At 63.8% G+C, this 19,856-nt stretch overlaps 1 protein-coding gene and 1 long non-coding RNA gene across 3 annotated transcripts in view; one reads left to right on the forward strand and one right to left on the reverse strand.

The window, feature by feature from the left end:
• AHDC1 (AT-hook DNA binding motif containing 1) overlaps positions 1-18,819 on the reverse strand; it is a 52,857-nt gene extending 34,038 nt beyond the window's left edge. Inside the window, exons 1-2 of one of the 2 annotated variants that reach the window (XM_086863221.1) lie at positions 18,740-18,819; positions 18,294-18,414 (exon numbers count right to left, since the gene is read on the reverse strand). Coding sequence is in view for 1 of the 2 variants with exons in the window: in XM_086863219.1 (XP_086719345.1) it covers positions 18,294-18,429 (136 nt within the window). In the remaining variant the exon portion in view is untranslated. Of the gene's footprint in view, positions 1-18,293; positions 18,501-18,739 lie in introns of those variants that run through there. The other variant, XM_086863219.1, reaches the window with a different exon arrangement.
• LOC147649292 (uncharacterized) lies at positions 1,809-5,822 on the forward strand. Its single transcript, XR_015279297.1, has 2 exons — positions 1,809-2,709; positions 3,485-5,822. It is a non-coding gene; the product is annotated as an uncharacterized LOC147649292 (long non-coding RNA).
• Positions 18,820-19,856: the final 1,037 nt, after the last annotated feature.

Here is a 19,856-nt window from a genome sequence, read left to right on the forward strand (position 1 = left end):
TGCCCCAAAGCCCCTGCGGCCACTGTCACCCCCCGCTAAGCACTGCCAGCACCTCTCCTCCATCCCTGCCTGCCCCCCAAAACCGGGAGACTCCCCCCCATTGCTCAGTGCTGCACCCCAAACCACCCACTGGGCACAGCAGCACAGTTTCAGCCCCTCTGCACCCCCAGGCTGCTCCCCCCGGGGGGGGGGGGTGTGAGCAGCCCCTGGGGACCGTGGCCAAGGCAGGGCTGGGTGAGGCAGGGTCGGGGGCAGCCTGGAGCCGGGTTATCTGTCTGCAGAGCTCCGTGCGCAGCAATTAACCTCGAGAGAGCAGCCGCGGCTCCTGCCAAGAACCACATTAGGTGTGTGTGGCAGCGTCTAGACATGTCAGAGACCAGAGGCCTTGATCTGGAGGAAGACGGCTCCATCCCTTCCCCCGCTCCTTGCCCGCCTGCCCCACAGGGACCCCCTCACTGGGGTCTGGCCAGCACGGAGGATGGAGCAGCAGGAGGGATGCAGGGACGGGAGGCTGGGCTCAGCCCCGCATCCCTCTGTGTGGGTGTGGTTCCAAGGAGCTCCGTGCTGGGCTATTAAACCAGGAGTGTCCTGCTTGCACATGGCACGGCCCGGTGTCCTCATGGATGCACACCTCAGGTCCCCAGCCGTCGGTGGGAAGAGGAAAAGGAGAATGGTGGTTGCAAGCACTACCTGAGCCATCTCCCACCAGGAGATGAGACAAACATCCCACGGACCCAGCAGCAAAGCCTGTGATGAGCCCTGAAGCAGGGATGGAGCTGGAAAGAGACCAAGCTCGCTGCTTCCCCATGCCAATCCTGTCACCTGGGGCAGGTGGGATGGAGCCAGGTGGGCACCGTGGGGCCTGGGCACCCTCCCTATCAGTGCCCCTCACACCCACGACACCCCCTTGCTCTCACCTCCCGGGTGCAGCCACCCCAGACGGCTGCAGGATGCTGGGGAGAAGAGATTTTCCCGACGTTAATTAATTAAAATAAACAGCAAATTAAATACAGCAAAATTAAAATAGCTCCGGAAATTAATTTTCAACAAAACCCACCTGGAAAGGCTGGATATTTAAAGAATTAATGGAGCCCTCTGAGACCATAAAGAACCGCTGAGCTCCCAGCATCCACCAGCCCCCTCCCAGCTTGGTCGGGGACCCAAGTGCTGTGGGGAAGCTGGGATGGGACCCTGGAATGGGACCTCGGGAAGGGACCCAGGGTGGGACCCGCACCTCCGGGCAGCTCTTGCCTCGCAGCTGCCTGCACACGCCTGCTGCTGCCACACTGGGAGCGAAGGATGCTGGAGAAGGATGCAGGGATGCTCCACATCATCCCAGTGGGAAGCACCAGCCCCAGCCCTGGCTTGGCTTGCTACAGGGGCTCTGCAGGGACGATGAGCTCCTGCCGGTTTTGCCCGGTGGCTGGGGACAAACGTCGTGGTCCCTGTGTGACCCGCTGGAGCACAAGGATGTCCCCGTCACCCTCCTGGCCAGAGCCCACCGCACTGAGGGAAACCTTGACCTCCAAACCCCATCTGCCTGGGTGCTCCGGCCTCCCCCCGGCTCTCCCCACGCATAATCCCCCGGGCCGAGGCGGGATTACTGTGCAAACTGGCTGCGCAGCCGGACAAAGCTCCTTACCAGGCGGATGGATGCGCTCCCGAGGGGCCCGGCGGGGCCCGGCTCCGGGCGGCCAGCGGACGGGGCGCGGTGCCGGGGAGCATCCCCGCGCCCGGCCGGGCTCCGGCCTGACATCAGGCACCTCTCGTCACACGGCTGGGCTGTGCCAAACCGCCCCGGGCTGGGAGGCCCATCCGGCGCCAGCCCTCCCACGGCCGAGGCGGCGTTTCCTCTCCCTGCGCCCAGCGTGTGCACAGGCGCAGCGGCACAGACACCGGCGGGCGAAAAAAGGCTCCGGAAGGAAATGGAGAGAGCAAGAGAAGCTGGCAGGTGGAGAGCAGGAGGGGCCACGGTCACCTCCGTCCCGGTGCGGGGTGCCAAGGAGCATCTGGGGGTCCGCACCTCGCTGGGGTGCCCGGCTGCGCTGGGCTGCTCTACTTCATCATCCGGGGAAACTGAGGCACGGCGGCCGCAGCTTCTTGCGGAGTCCCTCGCTCTCCCGGGGAGGGAAACGCTCCCCCCCGCCGCGGCCGGGATGACACCAGCTCCCCATCCTCCTCCCGCTCCACCCTGTTCCTGCAGGAACCCAGGAGTCCGGGCTCCGGGCAGGCAGCCAGGGCCTCCCTCCTGCCTGCACCTCCCGCCCTGCCTGCTCCGGCGCCCGCGGCCGGCTCCGACCCTCGCTCCCGCATCCATGCCCGGTTCTCGCCGGCACACACCTTCCCACCGCGTGTCAGGGCGACCTTGGAGCGCTGCCGCGGCCGCTCCGTGCCAAACTTCCCGGCGATGCCCACGGCACAGCCGGGGGTGTCGGATAGGCAGGAAGGGGGATTTTTTTCCCCATTTGTTTATTCGCTGGGTGGGTTTTTTCCCTTGCTGGAGACAAAGGCAGGCTGTGTGCCCAGGCGCAGGGTCCGAGGGCTGCCGGCGGTGCCGGGGCCCTGTGGCGATGCCGGGCCAGCCGCGCCGGGGGCTCTGGGTGGCCGCTTTCCTCCGCACACAGATGGCTGTTTCGACTCAGTCGAGCGCTTGACCTAAATCTCCTCCTGATCCACGGGAGCTGCAGTCCCTCAGCAGCGCAGCTCAAGGCAAGGAGGAGGAGGAGGAGGAGGAGGAGGAGGAGGATGAAGGGGGGACCGCGGCCAGCTGCGGACTGGCGGGAGGGTCGTGCCGGAGGGCCCCCACCCCGGGTTTGGCAGCGGGGCCGACGGAGGCGGCGGTGGAGGGAGGGAAAGGGGGGTGGAAAAAAAAAGTCTCCCACGCTTCGAGCTCCAGCGCCGGCCGAGCGCGGCTGCGTGCTGCACCCACCGGGACGGGGCACCCGCCCCGCCGGGCTCGACGCCCCGGCAGACCACTTCCTCGGAGAGGGGCCCGGCGGAGGAAGCTCCAACGGCTCGAAAGTTTCGCCTGTGACTCAACCGCTGGCTGGGGTGACGGAGCCGACCCCCGCAAAGGGGGGGCCCTGGTATCCCAGGGGTTCGGGACATCAGGGTGGGGGATTTTTTTGGGTTCCCCAGACGAGGGCTGTCTGCGAGGCATGGCGCTCCACCCTCAGTGTCGGAGCAGCCCAAACCGGCTTCCCAGCGACAGCAGAAAGCTTTTAAAATCCCCTACGCGCGGCATGACTCACTCCAGAGCCAGTGCCCAAAACAAGCTCCGACACGGAGAGGAATGGCGAGAGCGGGGATGCTGGGGGCGGGCAGGAGGGGCTGGGGAGGGCCGGGGAGGGGGAAAGGGGGAGACAGAAGGAGGGAGAGAAAAGAGAAGAGGCAGAAATAACAGCATCTGAAACTCTGCCTGCTGGAGGCTAATTGGTTCCGGCACAGCCTGGTTTGTTTGGCAATGTTTCCTCTAATCCTTCAGGCTCCGCGCTCCCGGCCCCAGGGACATGGGGACATCTCGACACCCGGCCAGCGCCACTGCGGCACTCCCAGCTTGGACCCCCTCCCACTCGGGGAAGCAGAAGAATGATGCTGCGACCGGCTCTGCCCACCCTGGGGTGCCCCCGGATCCTTCAGGCTCTGCACTCCCAGCCCCACGGACACGGAGACAGCTCAACACGCAGCTGTGCCGCTGTGGCACTACTGCCTTGGATCCCTCTCCCACCCTGGCATGCTGAGGGGTGATGCTGGGACCACCCTGAAGTCCTCCTGGGGCTGCACCATGCCGCGGTGACATCCTGGGGATGGGATCTGTGGTGGCATCCTGGGGATGGGATTCGTGGTGACACCCTGGGGATGGGATCCGTGGTGACACCCTGGGGATGGGATCCGTGGTGACACCCTGGGGATGGGCCGCCTTCTGCTGCGCACGGGGAGGATGCTCAGAGGGCTGGGCAGGCGATGGCTGGGGCGGCGGAGGGAAGGGATGGGAAAGGAGGGGAAGGGAAGGGGGGCCCCCACGGCCCAGCATGGCCGAGCCAGAGCACTAGCCAAGAGTCGGCAGCTTTGTTCCAGGTGCCGGCTCCCTTTTTTTCATTAGGCTAATGGGATGCGGATGCATTATTCCATTCCACATGCTGCTAATGAACCACTCAGGCCAGTGCATTTGCATTAATGTGCAAAGCACTGGAGGAGGGTGGAGTGGCTGCATCTGGCCAAGGCTGACCTTCCCTGCACCGCCCAGCCTCCCCAAGCTGCGCTGCGCTCCCACCACTCTCGCACCACCCCACCGGACCCAGGAACTCCTCGGGACGGCTCCGACGCACATTCCAGGACACCATAACCAGCCCTGAGCCGCCTCACACTTGCTGCCCACGTTGTCCTCTTGCCCGTGCTGTGCCTGGCCAGCTTCACCACCCCTTCCCATATGGATCATGGATGACGCCCCCTGCCAGTGCCCCACTCTGTACCCTGTCCCCAATGCAAAAGTGACCACAGCATTCCTCCTGCACTCTCCACTGCTCCCCAAAAAGCGATCACTCCCACCTCCTGCACAGAAACCTGCGGCGTGTCCCTCCTCCCCGGTTACTCGTACTGCCTCACCCCAGAGCTCCCCTCCTGCACCCAAGGAGAGCAGGGGGTGCTCTCCCAAGGCCCCCACCCCAGGGCTGGCAGGCAGCGCCGGGCGCGGGCGCCACTGCAGCCCTCGGGTTGTTTCTTACGGCTCCCAACTGCCTCTGTCCCCGGAGAGGTTTCGAAGGCGAGTGACCCACGAACTGGAATGCGCAAAGCCTCCAGCAAACAGAGCCAGCTGCCTGCGCCCGCGCGGGGGGAGCGGTGAGGGGAGAACAGCCGGCCCCGAGCCTCGGCACGGTATGGCACGGGACAGGACAGTGCGGCACAGCACGGCACAGAATGGCACTGCACAGCACTGTACAGCATGGCACAGCACGGCACGGCACAGCACGGCACGGGACAGGACAGAACAGTGTGGAACAGCACAGCACAGAATAGCACTGCACAGCACTGTACAGCATGGCATAGCACGACACAGCGCAACACGGCATGGCACAGCACGGCACACCATGGTAACAGCACGGCACGGCACGGTGCAACACAGCACAGCACAGCACAGCACAGCACAGCACAGCACAGTGTGGTACAGCATGGCACAGTGTGGTACAGCATGGCACAGTGTGGCACAGCATGGTACAGCACGGCACAGTGTGGTACAGCATGGCACAGCATGGCACGGTACAGTGTGGCACGGCACGGCACAGCACAGCATGACCCCAACACAACTGGTACAGCCCTGATGTCCTCCCAAAGTGGGCAACCACCTGGCTGAGGTGAGAGAAGAGCAGCCCATTGCTCGAGTCCCCAGTGCCACCAGCTATCGAGAAGACCCCCAGGCCCCCATGTCCCACTTGGTTCCTTCCTCCCAGCCTGTTATTCGGCAGCGCTTGGCCCCCCAGAGCTGTGCTGGGATCGTGCTTTGCCCTGTGCCCGTCTGCTAGACATCAGTCCTTGGGTGGCCAAAGGGCCTTTAGGACATGGGACAACAGAGTGGCAGTGGCAGAGCCCCGGCCTTGGTCTTTGCCACCTCCCAGACACTGGAGGGATCCCAGCTGGAATCAGTGTGGATGAGCAGTGCTCTGCTTGCCCTGGGTGGGCATGGCAGGGCCTCAGCAGCTCCGTGCCCGCCAAGTGTGCGAAGCCCCCGCACTCGAGCGCATGCACGCGGGTGTCTGGGTTTGTCACAGCCCGGTGAGCAAGTTAATCTCAGGCTCCCTGACACGTGGAATAAAATCGCGATCCCATAATGGAATTCATTCATCTTCCTGTCCAGGCAAAGAACAAGCCCCCCACTGCCCGCTGGGGCTGGGGCTGCGCCAGGCCAAAGTGGTCAGTGCTCAGCTCCCAGCTGGGGGTCCCTGCCTGCACCCACCCTCCTCCCTGCCACGGGACCTGACTGGCACCAGAGCGATGCTCCCATGAGCAGAAACCCAGAAAGGTGCCAAGCGCTGGGTGCCGCAGTGTTCCTTTCCCAGGGGACCTCAGCCGTGGCTGCGGGGGCAGCTGGGGTCACCAAGGAGGGCTGAGCTCTCCCAGGTGAGCCGAGGTCCTGCCATGCTGGAGGGCACGCACAGCACTCACAAGGGGGGAAAGGGAAACTGAGGCAGGTGGGAATTTTGGGAAAGGGCAATCCAGGTGGCATGAAGGGGACAGGGGAAGATGTCCCTCTGCCCTTGTGTCTTTCTGTCCCTGCTACTCCTCCACTGCCATGGCCTTGGCCAGCCCTGGTACAGAGGACCCGTCCCAGAGACTCTGCAGGGATGGCACCAGTTGGGGCACCCATGGGGGACACCAGCACAATCCCCAGGGACTGCCTCACCCACAGCCATGGGTACAAGTAATGGGGAAAATCTCAGGAGTCTGGGCAGGGCAGGAGGCCACAGGGTTGCCATGCTGCTCTGTGCCTCATTTTCCCTCTGGCACCCACATTGAGGGCACCTCCAGGCAGGAAAGTGGCCAGGAGAAAAGGAGGAGGAAGAGAGGAGGAGGTGGAGGAGGAGGAGGAGAAGGAGGAGAAGGAGGAGGAGGAGAAAGAGGGCTGCTCCTTCTCGGGCACACAAAGCCCCTTTCATAGGGGCTGAGTTTGGATTTCCTCTGCCAGCCCAGCATCTTACTCCCTCCTGCCCTGCCAGAAACGCTGTGGTCAGAGTGGGAAGCTGGCGGGTGGGACGCCTGGGGGGACACAGGGACCTTCAGGTGGCTTCATCCCTCACCCTGACCGTCCCCATGATTTTCCCCTCCTGTCAGCTTTTAATTATACCCCTAATAAAAGTCGCTTTGCAGGGGAACAGGAGCTTTGTTGCTCAGGAGCTCATCTGCTCCTGCTGCTCCTTTCCTGCTTTAAACCGTAATCCTCAGCTGGGGACACTGCAATTAGCCACTGTGGAGCTGGGCACCGTGTCACCGAGGATTAGGGCTCCCTTCAGTGGGGAGCTGGGGGACCCAGCCTCGGTGTGGGTCGAGGGCTCTTTGCAGGATGGGGTCTCCCCCCTACAGACCCCCAAAAAGGGGGACGAGCTTAGGAGCCCCTCTGAGCCAGGCATCCCCCAGCCGACCTTCTCTGGGCACCCAGTGCCCTGCACCCTCGGCACACGGCATCGGCACCACGGCGCTGTTTCTGGGGTGCCCGGGACCCGTACAGCCCCTCTGCCAAGCCCTCCGCAGACCCGAGCAGGTCTTCCCGGGGGTCGGGTGACTCCGGGGACACCAGTGGGGCTGGGAAGACCCAAAGGAGCCTCAGCCCACGCCTCTGCATGTCTGTGACGCTGGTGCCCATCCCAAGGCTCTGCGTCCCCGGGGGTGCAGGGGAGGGTGGAAACTGAGGCACAGGGCACCAGGTGCCCACGATGCACACACTGAGAAGCTGGGGACAGATGTGACACCGGTGCAGTTTCGGTGACGCGGGACCCTCGTGCACGGTGCAAAGGCCACGTCTACAGCGTGGCAAAGGGCTCTCTGGACCCCTCGAAGCCCCTGGAAGGAGCCCGCGCGTCGCTCCCGGGTGCCTCTCGCCAATCAGCCTCTTCCCGGGGCTGCAAGGGGAGCGCGGGCGCTCGTTAGCAGCCGCTCATTAAGAGCCCTCCGGGAGGATGAAGGTACCGGGGGCACCTGCACCTCCGTTTAATGAGCTGCAGCACCATTAAATGTTGGAGGGGACCTCGGGCACGGTGGGGGTGCTGGTGCGGGGGCTGCCCCCACCCAAAGCAGGGTGTGGGTCCCTGTGCCGGCCTGGCCATGGGAGAGGAGGAACGCGGGGAGTTGAGTCACGGTGACAACTGCAACGGCAGTGGCAGCTGCTGCCAGGAATACCCGGAGGTCCCCACCAGCGCTGGGGGACACCCCGGGGACTCATCCCCCCTCACGGGCGCCGCACAGAAAGGGTGACCGCGGCCAGAGTGGGACAGCAGTGCCGGGGCACGACAGGACCTCTGGGACCTCAAGGTAGGGACCTTCCCACTCTGGGTGCTCCCAAACTGAGAGGGGACTGACACCCTGCCCCCCAAGGACCTCACCCAGCACCCAGAGCTCCCAGCCTAACCAGGAAACCACAGCCCCACACAGCACGCACGGGGGACTCCTGGGGGGACTCTCCTGGGTGCGCCCCACACGGGACCATGTGTCCCCACCCTGGCACTCAGCCCCGCAGGACGCCCGGGTCCCCACGCTCGCACCCACCCGCGTGGGGCTCTCCCTCGTTAATGTTTACTCGGGTTCGTTAGCGCCAGCACATCGCCATGGCAACCCTGCAAGCTGCGCGTCGCCATCCGCGCCACTGTCGCGAGGCTTGGGGACGTCCCCACGCGTGGGGTCACCGCGAGCACCCGCCACCGCCACCACCCACCCCGGCCGTGTGGGGCTGGGGGACAGGGCGGGGAGCAAGGAGAAGGGGGACACAGCAGGGTTCGCCACCTCCCCGCCGAGGTGACACGGCTCGGTGTCACCCTGCCGGGGTGACAGCACCCGTCGCTCACCCCCAAAAGCGCCGCCGCCACGCCAGGGCTGCAGGCGTGTGCGGGCACTGCCAACACACCTCGCTGCTGCATTATTTATAAACTGGAGGAGCAGAGGGCTCGGCAGCAGCTGCAGAGCCCTTGCGGGCCACCCTGCCCGGCGTCACGCAGCCACCGAGCCCACTGGCACGGTGGCACCGCAGCCCCCGCAGCCAGGAGGGACGATAGGGACAAGGCTGCCTGTGGGGCTGGCAGAGCCACAGGGCACCCAGATGTCACCCTGGCATCCCCTTGGATGTTGCGGGCGGCTGGTGCGGCACGTGGGGATGCCTGGTGTGTCCCCGTGTCCCCTGTGCTGGCACAGCACCCCAACCTGCCTCCTGCCACTTCAACCTGCTCTTACCACCCCAGCCTGCCTCCTGCCACCTCAGCCTTCCTCCTGCCACTCCAACCTGCTCCTGTCACAACCTTCCTCCTGCCACCCAACCTCCCTCTCGCCTCCTCAACGTCCTTCTCGTCACCCCAAGCTGCCCCCTCCTGCCTCTGCGTGACCTCACTGCGGATGGAGCTGCTGCTGGCAGCAAAGGGGTGTCCCCACGGCCCCCGTGGCGCACGGCTGAGCCCCGGCTGAGCCCCGGCTCCGGGCACCGGCAGTGGGATGTGGCCTCAGCATTTTCTCCCACCGTGGGCTCCGTTGGCTACGGCAAGCAGGTTTTCCTTAAGCTTTGCAGAATCCACCCACCTCCTCCCCCTCTACGAGTCCCACCTCCAGGCTGATGGGGAGAAGGAAGGAGGGGGGGGTGAAAGGCTGAATTGGGGCTTTTAATTTTTCATTATTAATTTCCCATCGATGCCGAGAGGCACCGGGGCTCTCTCAGCCGCCCCCAGCATCGCCCCCCGCGCTCCCGCGCGCTCTCCCGGAGCTCTGCACCGGCTGAAGCCGAGCCAGGCTGCCGATAGGATTAATTCTGCATGACTGCCCATCTCCGCGGGGGGATCTAAGACCCTCAGGCCTGCAGCAATCTTTAAAATTCCTCCAGCCCAACTTAATTCCCTCTTCCTGCAGAGCTGGCGCATCTGCTGCAGTCAGGCACGGAGAGAAGGAGACGGAGGGAGGGGGGGGACGACAGGCACCCAGGACCACCGTCGGCTCCGGCGCCAGGCGGTGGCCCTGCTATGGCGGTCGTGGTCCTGCGTTGTCACTGTGGGGTCACCCAAAGCCACGCCAGGCACCCATCCCATCCCTGTGGGTGGTTTGTACTGGGGATGGGGGAAACTGAGTCACAGTGGGACAGCTCTGAATGCAAGGTTCCCCCCTGTTTCCCCCTAGACAGAGGATAGATGCAGCCCCCTAAACTGTTGTCACCTCCCTGTCCCTATTGGGACTCCCCAAAGCAGGAGATACATGTAAAAATTTTTTTCATCACCTATGAGCTCTGCCTCTCTAAGTGGATCTCATTCCCCCCACCCCACTCTCACCTTCCGCTGTCCCAAAGGACAGACTCCCGGGTCGAACATCATCTGTGAGCATTCAGGGCTCACGATTCCCTGGATCTTGGGATGGCTCACAGAAACAGAGCTACTGCTTGGGAAAAGCAGCACGGGGGAAAAGCCTCCCCTCCTCGGCGTCTCTTCCAGAGGAAAAGCACCCAGTGTCACGCGGAGGCCACGCACACCCATCCCCACCCCCTGGGACCCCCCGCCCGCTCAGCCACCTCCGAACAGCGTCAGGACAAGGAGCCCGGCCAAGCTGGGGGGTTCTCCCCCCACGGCCCGCCATGCACAGCGGCAGCCTGGGGATGGCCGCGTGTCCCCGCGCTTTGAAGGCTCAGCCGCGCCGAGGCTGGCAGCCGGCGGGCAGAGCTAACCTTCAGGGGGTGATGGGGAGAGGCCACGGCAGGAGGGATGGATGGAGGGACGGGCACAGCCACTGCACTCCAGAGCCTGCTGCACCCCCCCGAGCTCCAGGAGAACCATCCCTTTTGCCTCCTTGCCTCCAAGTTGCCCAGCTCACCAGGCAGCTGAGGAGCGCAGCCCAGCCCAGCTGCTGGCGGAGCTGCGGATACATGCATTTAAATCACTTATATCTTTACTTTCTCCTGCGCTGGCTGTGAGATGGGCTTTTTTTTGCATGCGTAATTAGGGGGTGGAACAGATGGCGGAGGGTTCGTTTAAAGTAATGCATCCATTAAAATAACCTTCGCTGTCGGGGACTGCGCTCCGACAGGGGCCTGTTTCACCGGGGGTGGTGGGGAGGGTGGGGGGGCTTTGTTTGGTGAGGAGGGGGGTGTTGGACATTGGGAGGGGGATGGAGCACACATTCCCTGTGGGAAGCATCGTCCTGGATCGTGGGATGAAGGATACACCAAGCTGTGTTGTCACAGATGGGTTGGGAAGAGAGCCGGGGCCAAACTACGATCAAACTGGGGCAAACTGGAATTGAACTGGTACTCCTGAGGGCTCAGTTTCCATGGCAATATGATGGCAGGGAGACGGTGGGGACGCAAAACCCAGGTTGGGGAGGATGCCAACACTTCTTGAGGCAGGCACAGTGCTTGTGGGTACCCTGGGGTACGCTGTCCAGAGCTGCGTGCCACGGGGACCGTGCCCACCTCTGTCCCCCACCCACCACAGAACCCAAAATATGCCTGAGGAAGATGTTGCCATGCAGCACCAGCCGTCTCTCCTGTTTCAAACCCCAGGTTCCTGGGAGAGGCAGGAGGGCTTTGTTCAGGCACCAGAGGAGCGGAGGCCAGAGAAAGCAGGAGTGCCCTGCCAGCTCTTGTGTTTCACTCCCAAGGAATGCCGGGGAGGGGAGGGGAACGCTGCTCCCCCCCTTCCCGCCCCGTTGGGCACCCAGCCCGGCTGCAGGGTGCTGAGGCTGGGAGGAAGAGGAGGGATGAAGGATGGGGAGGCGGGCGTCGCGCGGATGCCGTGGTACCACCACGTGCAGCCGGGGCTGGCGGTGGGTGGGCTGGGGAGGGGGGGACACGCGATGACACACACCCGGGGTGACACGGCGATGCCGAGCACTGCCTCGGTTGGAGCAAATAATTCTGAGCAAGAGCTGCTGAGCAAACATCACACCCCTCTGTGGAAGGAAAGGAGGAGCACCCACGAAAGGAAAGGAGGGGTACCCACTAAATTTGGGGAGTCCAGAGAGGTGAGGGAAGCGGATGGGGAAGGGTGAGAGCAGCAGTGGCGCCAGAGCCACCCAAGCGTGTTCAAATATTTAGTGTGCACTTGCAAAGGTGCTTCTGCTGCCTTTAGGGCATCGCTGCATTGGAAGCATCAAGGTGGGATCTGGGGGGATGGGAACGAATGACAGGGATGTGCTGCAGGGGGAGTCTTTCTTTTCCAGCTGGGCTGGGAGGGCCAAGGCGCAGGGAGCCCAGGAAAGGCTGGGGTAAGCTCAGCTTTGCCCTGAGCCTGGCCCCTCCCTGGCCACAGCCCCCAGAGCCCATGGAACTGCACATCCCTTCATTTTCCTCCTCCTCCTCCTCTTCCTCCAGCCCCAGGAGCCTTGCTGGTACCCCACATTCCTGCTCACTGGCACCCTGGGGTGTCCCCAAGCACAGTCATGGCCTGGGGGACAGCCGGTGGCTCTGGCAACGTGGCACGTGACATCAACAGCAGTGCTGAAATGCTGAGGGCAGTGAGGTCAGGTGCTGGGGCAGGGACCAAGGGGACATGTGGAATGGCAGGGCTCAGTGGGGACCGCTGGAGAGATGCCAGCAACCAAGAGGGGATCGTGGCAGGACGTGAACCATGGGGTGACAGAAGTCCCCAGGCCAGCAAAGGTCCCCAGACCCTCTCTTTTGACCAGCCCAGCCTCACACACACATCAAGGAGGAGCTGTTGTGCTGGCAGAATGAGGAACACTGGGTTTTCCCCCTTTCCCACATTGTCCTCTGCCCACCAGGCCCCTGCCCCCCCAGCTCCACTCCCGCTCACTGATCTGAAATTCCCTCTACTCACCCCTGTCCTCTCACCTGCCACCTCCTCCCCATCAAACGCCGCTCTGCCCCTCTGGGTTTTGTGAGCTCCCTTTGGTGCACCCCAGCACAGTGAGTTCTTCCCACTCCCCAGCCAGCAATCCACCGGGAAAAACCGGTCCCAAAAACCTTGCCCACATCCGCGCCAGCTCTGTGGGTCTGGGGGGGCCACGGCCAGCCCCCTGCTCGCCAAGAACAATAGCGCCTTGTTCCAGCCCGGCTCCGTCCTCTCCTCCCTGGGCAAAGCCCTGGCCACTCTCACCTCTACGTTCCTCTCGCTGTTTCCCAGCTCCCTCCTGCCAAATCCCCGTTCCCAAGTGCTTCTCCTCCCCGCGGGTCCATATTAAGCTACATTCTCCTTTCAGCTGGGTGGAAAACAGCAGTAATAACCATGTGGAGAGAGCCGTGCCCCCCACCTCCACTTCCCTCCCACTTTGGGGTTCAAATTTCATTTCAGCAAAAAAGCTTCCCCCGCCTCCAATTTCTTCCCCCAAACCGAGTCGCTGTCGTCGCGTCTGATCTCGGCAGGGGCCGTATGGATGCTCAGCTCCTCCTGGTTCAGGATCTGCTGCCAATCTGGACCTCGCAAACTGGTTCTCACACAGCTCCCGCGTAGCACCTCCCTCCCAGCAGTTATTGTCCCTCCTCAGCCACCCCAACCCAGCTCACTCTCCTGCCATCCTGCTCCCTTGTCACCCTTCCATCCCATTTCACCTTGCTCAGTCACCCTGCTCCTCTGTAACCCTGCTCCACCATCACCCTAGTTCCCTGCCACCCTTCTCCTATGGCACCCTGTTCTCCTGCTCCCCCTTTGTCCCATTCCCTGCCACCCTGATCCACTGTCACCCTGCTCCCCTGTTCCCCTGTGACCCTACTCTCCCTCTCACCACACTCTGTGACACCCTGCCTTTCTGTCACCCCACTCCCAACACCATCCCCACTCCTGTATCACTCATCTGCTGCTCCACAGGGTGCTGTGCTTCCCTCCTGCTTCTGGGCACATCCAAACCAACCCAAACCAACCCAAACCAACCCAACCCAAACCAACCCAAACCAACCCAGCCCGAACCAAACCAAACCAAACCAAACCAAACCAAACCGCCAACTTCACCAGGCAAGATTTACTCCTGGTGTTTTCCCAGGAGGCCAGCGGGGCTGGCAGCTGGCAGGGAGCAGAGCGTCCCTGCTGCCTCCAGCCCAGCAGCCTCCCTCTTTCCTGCAGCTGAGGAGCTCATCTCCCTCGCCCAAGGCGCTCCATCCTCCTCCAGATATTTTAGGCCCAGGTTTTGCAAGGAATGTTCAGGCGCTGAGCCCAAGCCGATGCGCTGAAGTCAGCAGGAGGCGAAGAGGGAAGAGGAAAGAGGGAAGAGGGAAGAGAGAAGAAGGGAGAGTGTGCGTGGGGTTTAAGGCCCTGGAGGCAGCAGCAGCAGCTGAGGGATAGGATGGGATGGCATGGCATGGCATGGCACTCCTTCTGCCTGGAGCTGCTTTAGCCGTGGGAAGGGCAGAGGATTGGAGCTGGAGTGTGCCAGAACTGCTTCGCTCTCCCTCTGAGAGGATCAATACCACATTCTGCCTCTCCTCTGTCTCCCTGCATTTTGCCAGGGCAGGCTGCACCAACACTCTCCCTCCGGCATGCCATGGGATTTGGAATGGGAAGGGGGATCCCCAACGCTTTCAGTCCCCTTCACTGGGGAGGGGAAGGAGGTATTTTTGCCAGGGTGGTGTGTCCCCTGCCAACACCTGCACCTCAGCACTCAGGATCTCCAAGCCAGCCTCATCCCTGTACAGCAATCCTTGCCTCCACACCAAAGCCTTCCTGTGCACATCAATACCTGTCTGTACTAAACCCTGCCAGTACAGCAAACCCTGCCTGCAAACTAAACTCTCCCATGCACACCAACCCCTGCCTACAGCCCCTGTCTTGTACACCAAACTACCTGCACACCAAACCTTGCCAGCACACCAAACCTTGCCAGCACACCAAACCCTCCGTGCACGCCGGTGTCTGCCTGTGCACCAAAGCCTGTCCTCACACCCTACCTGCACATCAAACCCTGCCTGCACAGCCAACGCTCCCAACGCTGCCCTTGCAGGTGCTGACACCTCCTACTCACACTCCCCTTCCTGCCCGCACCCCACTGACCCCCGGCATCGCCCCGAGCACCCGGAGCCTGCCCACTGCCACCCGGGCACCAGGGCAGCTCATCACCCCTCTGAGCCCGGCTCGGGGGCCGGGGGCCGTCTCGCAGCGCCGAGGGAGTCCCCGGCACAGGCAGCCCCTGTCACGGCCTCGCTGGCACGCCGCGCCCGGCGTGCTCCGACAGGTGAGCCCCCGGGGCAGCGTTCCTGCCCGGGCCGGCAACTGTCCCCACCGGGCAGCCGGTTTGCCGGCATGTTCCTTCCCAGCACGTCCCTCCCTCCTTCCCTCCATAGCCAGCCTCTCTCGGCCGGCGAAAGGGGGGAGCCGACAGATTTTAATGAGCTCCCCGGAGGCATCGCTCCGCACCCCCCATCCTCCCGCCTCTTCCCGCGCCCGGGAACCGATGCTCTGAAACACAACCCTCGGTGGCAAGCCTGGAAAAAAACCACAGGGCACATTTCCCCCCGCCTTTTCCCTTCCCTCCTCGCCTCCCCCAGCTTTTTTTTGCTCTCCTGCCGATGCCAAAGACCCAGCCGGGCTCTTGTGCTTTCACTCGCAGCTGCAGCTGCCGATTTTCGCTGTAAGCCCTTGTGCCTAGAAGGCCCAGAGCGAGGGATTCTGGGACGCGGTGATTGAAGACAGCACCAGCACGGAGACCATTGCTCAGACTTTCCCTGTCTGTCGCCCCAACGCTCAACCCACAGAGAGGGAGGGAAAAAAAAAAGAAAGAAAAAAGAAAAAAAAAAAAAAAATGGAGAAGGAAAAAAAAAAAACCCACCGGACTGGCGCTCGCCCCTTCCCACCCACGCCGAGAACGCGCTCTGCTATGCCAGCACCGAGCACCCGGGCAGGCAGCACGTTGGGATGGGGTGGGCCCCAGCCCCGTGACAGACACCCTGGTGAACTCCAAACCCAACACCAAATCCCCCCAGAAGTGCGCTGGATCCCTCCTACCGTTCAGCCCACTGTACATCACCCTAAAAACTCCCAGTGGGGAGCTAAGCACAGCCCAGTTATTTCCCTTTTGTGTTATTTTTAAGGAAAATAATAACAAGTCAGCTTTTGAGCCACTGTCCGCAGCACAGGGTGAAGACTCGGGTGTGGGTGCGAGGGGTGGTGACAAATGAGCACGATGCCAGGTTGTCGTGGGAAGCCGAATGCTCACCACAGCACTGGGGCTGCCAGGATGTGCCCCAGAGCCAAGCAAACACTCTGAGAACGTCACCATGTCCCCACCGCATGCAGAACCCCCTGAGGAACAAGGTCTCCAGCACCCTGGGTGTCGAGACATGCCTGGGAAGGTCCCATGGGATCAAATCCTTGCCCTCCAGCACCGCACCGGGCTAAGGCATCGCTCAGCACGTGCCCTGAGGCAGAGCGGGAACAACACCCGGGACGGACGGACGGATGGACACAAGGTGGGGAGAGAGGGAACCAGCCTGTGACCCCACGCACCCCTATGCCGGCCAGAGGAGGGGGTGTGCTGAGCATCTCCTGGCCAGCTGAGCCCTCGCATCCCAAAAGGCTCCCCCAGCATCACCGGCTCCCCAAGGAGCACGGCCGGGCCGCACGGCGCAGCCCAGCCCCGAAGTTCGGCGGGCAGTGGGGCGGGGAGGGGACGGCAGCGGGGGAGGACACACATCTGCGACGCATTCAGGGGCCATCCCGCATCCGGGCAGCCCGGCCACAGCCCAGCATCCAGCCGGCCGGCCCCAGGGGGGGAACGCTGCCATATCACCAGGCAAAAATCCCCCCCGCATCCCTCCCGCTCCTGTTACCGAGCCCGGAAGAAGGAAACAGCCCTCCCCACCGCTGCCCTGTTTACCAAGAGCTGGTTCCAAGCACTCGGGAGAATAGCAGGAGCATTTCAAGGCCCTGTTTCCACTCGGCTGACACACACTATTTATAGAAGCCCACAATTCTCCCAGAGCTTTCCTCGGGATCTCAGCAGAAATAGCCTGCCCCGGGTCTCTGCTGCCTCCTCTAAGGAGGCCAGGGCAGCGCCGGCCCCCCCAGGCTTCCCGTAACCTTCCATGGGCTTCCATGGCTTCTCCTCTGCGGCCGCCCCGCTCCGGGGATGTCCTTGGCTACCCCGTCCCCGCCACGGTGCCAACCCCTCGCCCCCGAGCCATCTCCAGCTCCTGCCCGAGCGGCTCCCGGCGGGCGCGCGGTGGCTCCGGCCGCTGTCCGGGAGGGAACCGCTCTGGGGCTGTGCAGGGGGGACACGCCAAGAGCCGAGCGAAAGCCACCTCCCGCCTGACTGCATCGGAGCGCGGCAGAGCCCCGGGGGACTCGCACCGGGGATGGAGTTGGCCTATTCAGGTTACAGAGACATGGCAGAGCGGAATTTGGCGCCGCGCCATCCCTTCTCCAGCCCCCCCTCCGCCCTCCTCTTCCACTCCCCGCTCCCCACCACCACCACCACCCTCCCCTGCAAATTCCACAGCCCAGCAGGAGAAGCCAGTGTAAGGGGACACCTGGGGGGGCGAGGAAAGGGGGAGAGGCTTGGGAGGGGGGCCTCGATTCAGACCACGGGGCTCCAATTTGGACCACGCGCCCCCGACTCAGACCACGCCGGCAGCGGGGTGGGAAAGAGAGCAGGGCAGGATCCGTGCCCGTCACCCCGGGGGTTCGTTTCTGCTCTCTGTCACGCCAGGATAAATCTGGAGTGACTCCACCGCGCGCTGTGGCACACAATGAGCTCACCCCGCCGCTTTTGGGGGGCTCTCCCGGCAGCCACGGGCACACGGGCTGGATGCACGAGGCCACCTGGTCGTGAGCACAGCCACGTCGTCTCCCCAGCACATAAACAAGCGGGGACTCAGGTGTCTCCACCTGCGTCGGCCTTGGGGACACCAAGCACAGAGAGTCTGGCGTCAGCGTGACCCTGTGGGGTGACTCCAGCCCCCGCCAAAGCCATCGCGGTCCCCCGTGGTCCCTGTCGCAAGCACCGAGGGGCCGCGCGGGGGGGGAGGGGGGGGTTAAATCAGCTGCTCGATAAAAACAAATCAGAGGGGGGATGACAGGCACGGGAGTAACAACCGCTCGCCGAGCCCCGCGCCACGGACCACGCAACTTCACCGACGGGGCTGGGGGGAGCCTCCCGCACGCCCCTCACCCCGCACCCTCCCGGGAGCGCCCCCGCGGGGCAGCCCGCCGCTCCCCCGAGCCAGCCTGCCAGGGGAAGGGCTGGGATGCTGTGCCCCGGGGGTGCCCGTGCTCTCCGGGGAGCCCCCCGAGCCCCCCGCGCTGCTGACAGGCTCTGCCTTCTAGTGGCCGGAGCCGGCTCTGACAGCTGTCACTCACCGCTCGCACCCGGGGAGGAGAGCTGGAGGGGTGTCCGGGGGGAGGGAGCCGGACTCGCGGAGATGGCAGCCCCCGCGCAACGGGGGGCTCGCCCCGGGCCCCCCTCGCCCGCACGCCCCTCCCCACCACAAGTGCCATTAAACTCCGGCAATTTGGCACCAACTCGCCGCGCAACTTCAGCGGAGGGGACGGCGCGGGGGGGGACACACACGCGCGACACGCCGCCTCCCCCCCCCCCGCCCCCGCTCTGCCCAAAGGGGGTGTCCCGTGTGTCCTCCCCCCTCCCAGCCCCACACAAAGGCGGGGGTCCCCGGTACTCACCCGCCGGCTCCTGCACTCCGCGCCCCTCCGAGCCCGCCCGCTTGGGGAGGCTCCTGCCGCCCGCCGGGGCTGCGTCCTGACCGGCCGCGGGGGTCCCGGAGCCCTCGGCACCGCTCGCCACCTTCAACGAGAGCATTTCCAGCGCCTCCTGCTCACATTCTCCCCAGGCAACTCCGCTCCTGCCAGCCCGCCCCCTCCTCCGTCCCCTGCCTGCTCTTTCCTCCTTCCCTCTCCCCCCCTCCACCCCTCTATTTTATTTTTTCCGGGATTTTCTCTCCCCTCTGCCGCTTAGCTTATTTTTTTCCCCTTTTTTTGCCTTTTTTTTTTCTCCCCCTTTTTTTCACCTTTTTTTCCCCCCTTTTTTTCCTCCTCTTTTTTCTCCCCCCCCCCTTCGCCTCTCACACACACACAAAAGGCAGCGGAGCGGGAGGCGGAGGGGAACCGACCTCCCCTCTGCGCCTCCGCCGCTCGCCGCCTGCGGAAAGCAAAGAAAGACACAGCGCAGCAGAGCCCTGGCTTGCCGCTGCCTCCCCCCTTCCTCCTCCTCCTCCTCCTCCTCCTCCTCCCTCCTCCTCCTCCTCCTCCTCCTCCACCACCTCCTCCCTCTCTCTTGCCTTCTGCCGCTCCCGGCTTTGTGGGGGCTGGGATAAAAGGGGGGGAGCAGAGCCGGCGGCCAGGCGCGCCCAGCCCCTCGCTCCTCTCTCCGTGCGCGGCGGGGACCGCGGCTCCGCTTCGCTCCGCTGTCAGCGGCACGGCCAGCATCCGGCACCCCGGGGAGCCGTGCAGCACCGCCGGGGCATGCCGGGCCTTGTAGTCCTTCCTTTCCCCCCCCACTCTTTTTTCTCCTCCTTCCTCCCCCCGCTTTTTTCTCCTCCCAGTCGCTGCGAAGCGCGCAGGGAGGGGCGCAAACGGGCGCGCGGCCGCCGAGCGCCGCTTCGGGAGGGGGGGGATACTTACAGAGAGGGGATACTTCGGGGGGGACACCCCGGGGGGAGGGCAGCCCCCCAGGCTGCCCCCGCTCCCCGAGGTCCCGCTGGGATGTGCGGGGCATTGCTGCCCTCTCCCGGGTTGCACCCGCACTGCGCACCCCCTCCTTAGGGATGCAGGATTTGGGGGCACACGCCCCCCTCCCCACGGTCTGGGGTGCACTTCATCCCTGTCACCGAGTCAGCACCCCCGCGCCCTCACACAGCCCCACGGAGCCAAGTATCCCCACGGAGCCAAGTGTGCCCATGGAGCCAATCACGTCCTTTTCTCCTTCCCACTCCCCACTCCCCCTCCCACTTTTAACTCTTTTTTTTTTTTTTTTTTCTTTTTTCTTTTTTAAATCAAAAGGTCTATCTGAGGCCTGGAAATATCCCTGCTGTTTGCTAACACCCTGCTCCTCCGATTTTTTTGTGTCCCCTCTTGGCCATGTGCCAAAGGGAAAGGGCAGGAGGAAAGGTGGTGAACAAGGGCCCTTGGGACAGAGGTGGCAGAGCAGGGAGCTGCCCCCCAACTTCCTGAACACCTCACAGCCTCCCTCCCCACAGCTCCATGGAGCATCTCCTCAGCACCAAGTCT

Source organism: Cyanistes caeruleus, chromosome 26 (assembly GCF_971803275.1).
Source record: "Cyanistes caeruleus chromosome 26, bCyaCae1.hap1.1, whole genome shotgun sequence".
Taxonomy (NCBI): domain Eukaryota; kingdom Metazoa; phylum Chordata; class Aves; order Passeriformes; family Paridae; genus Cyanistes; species Cyanistes caeruleus.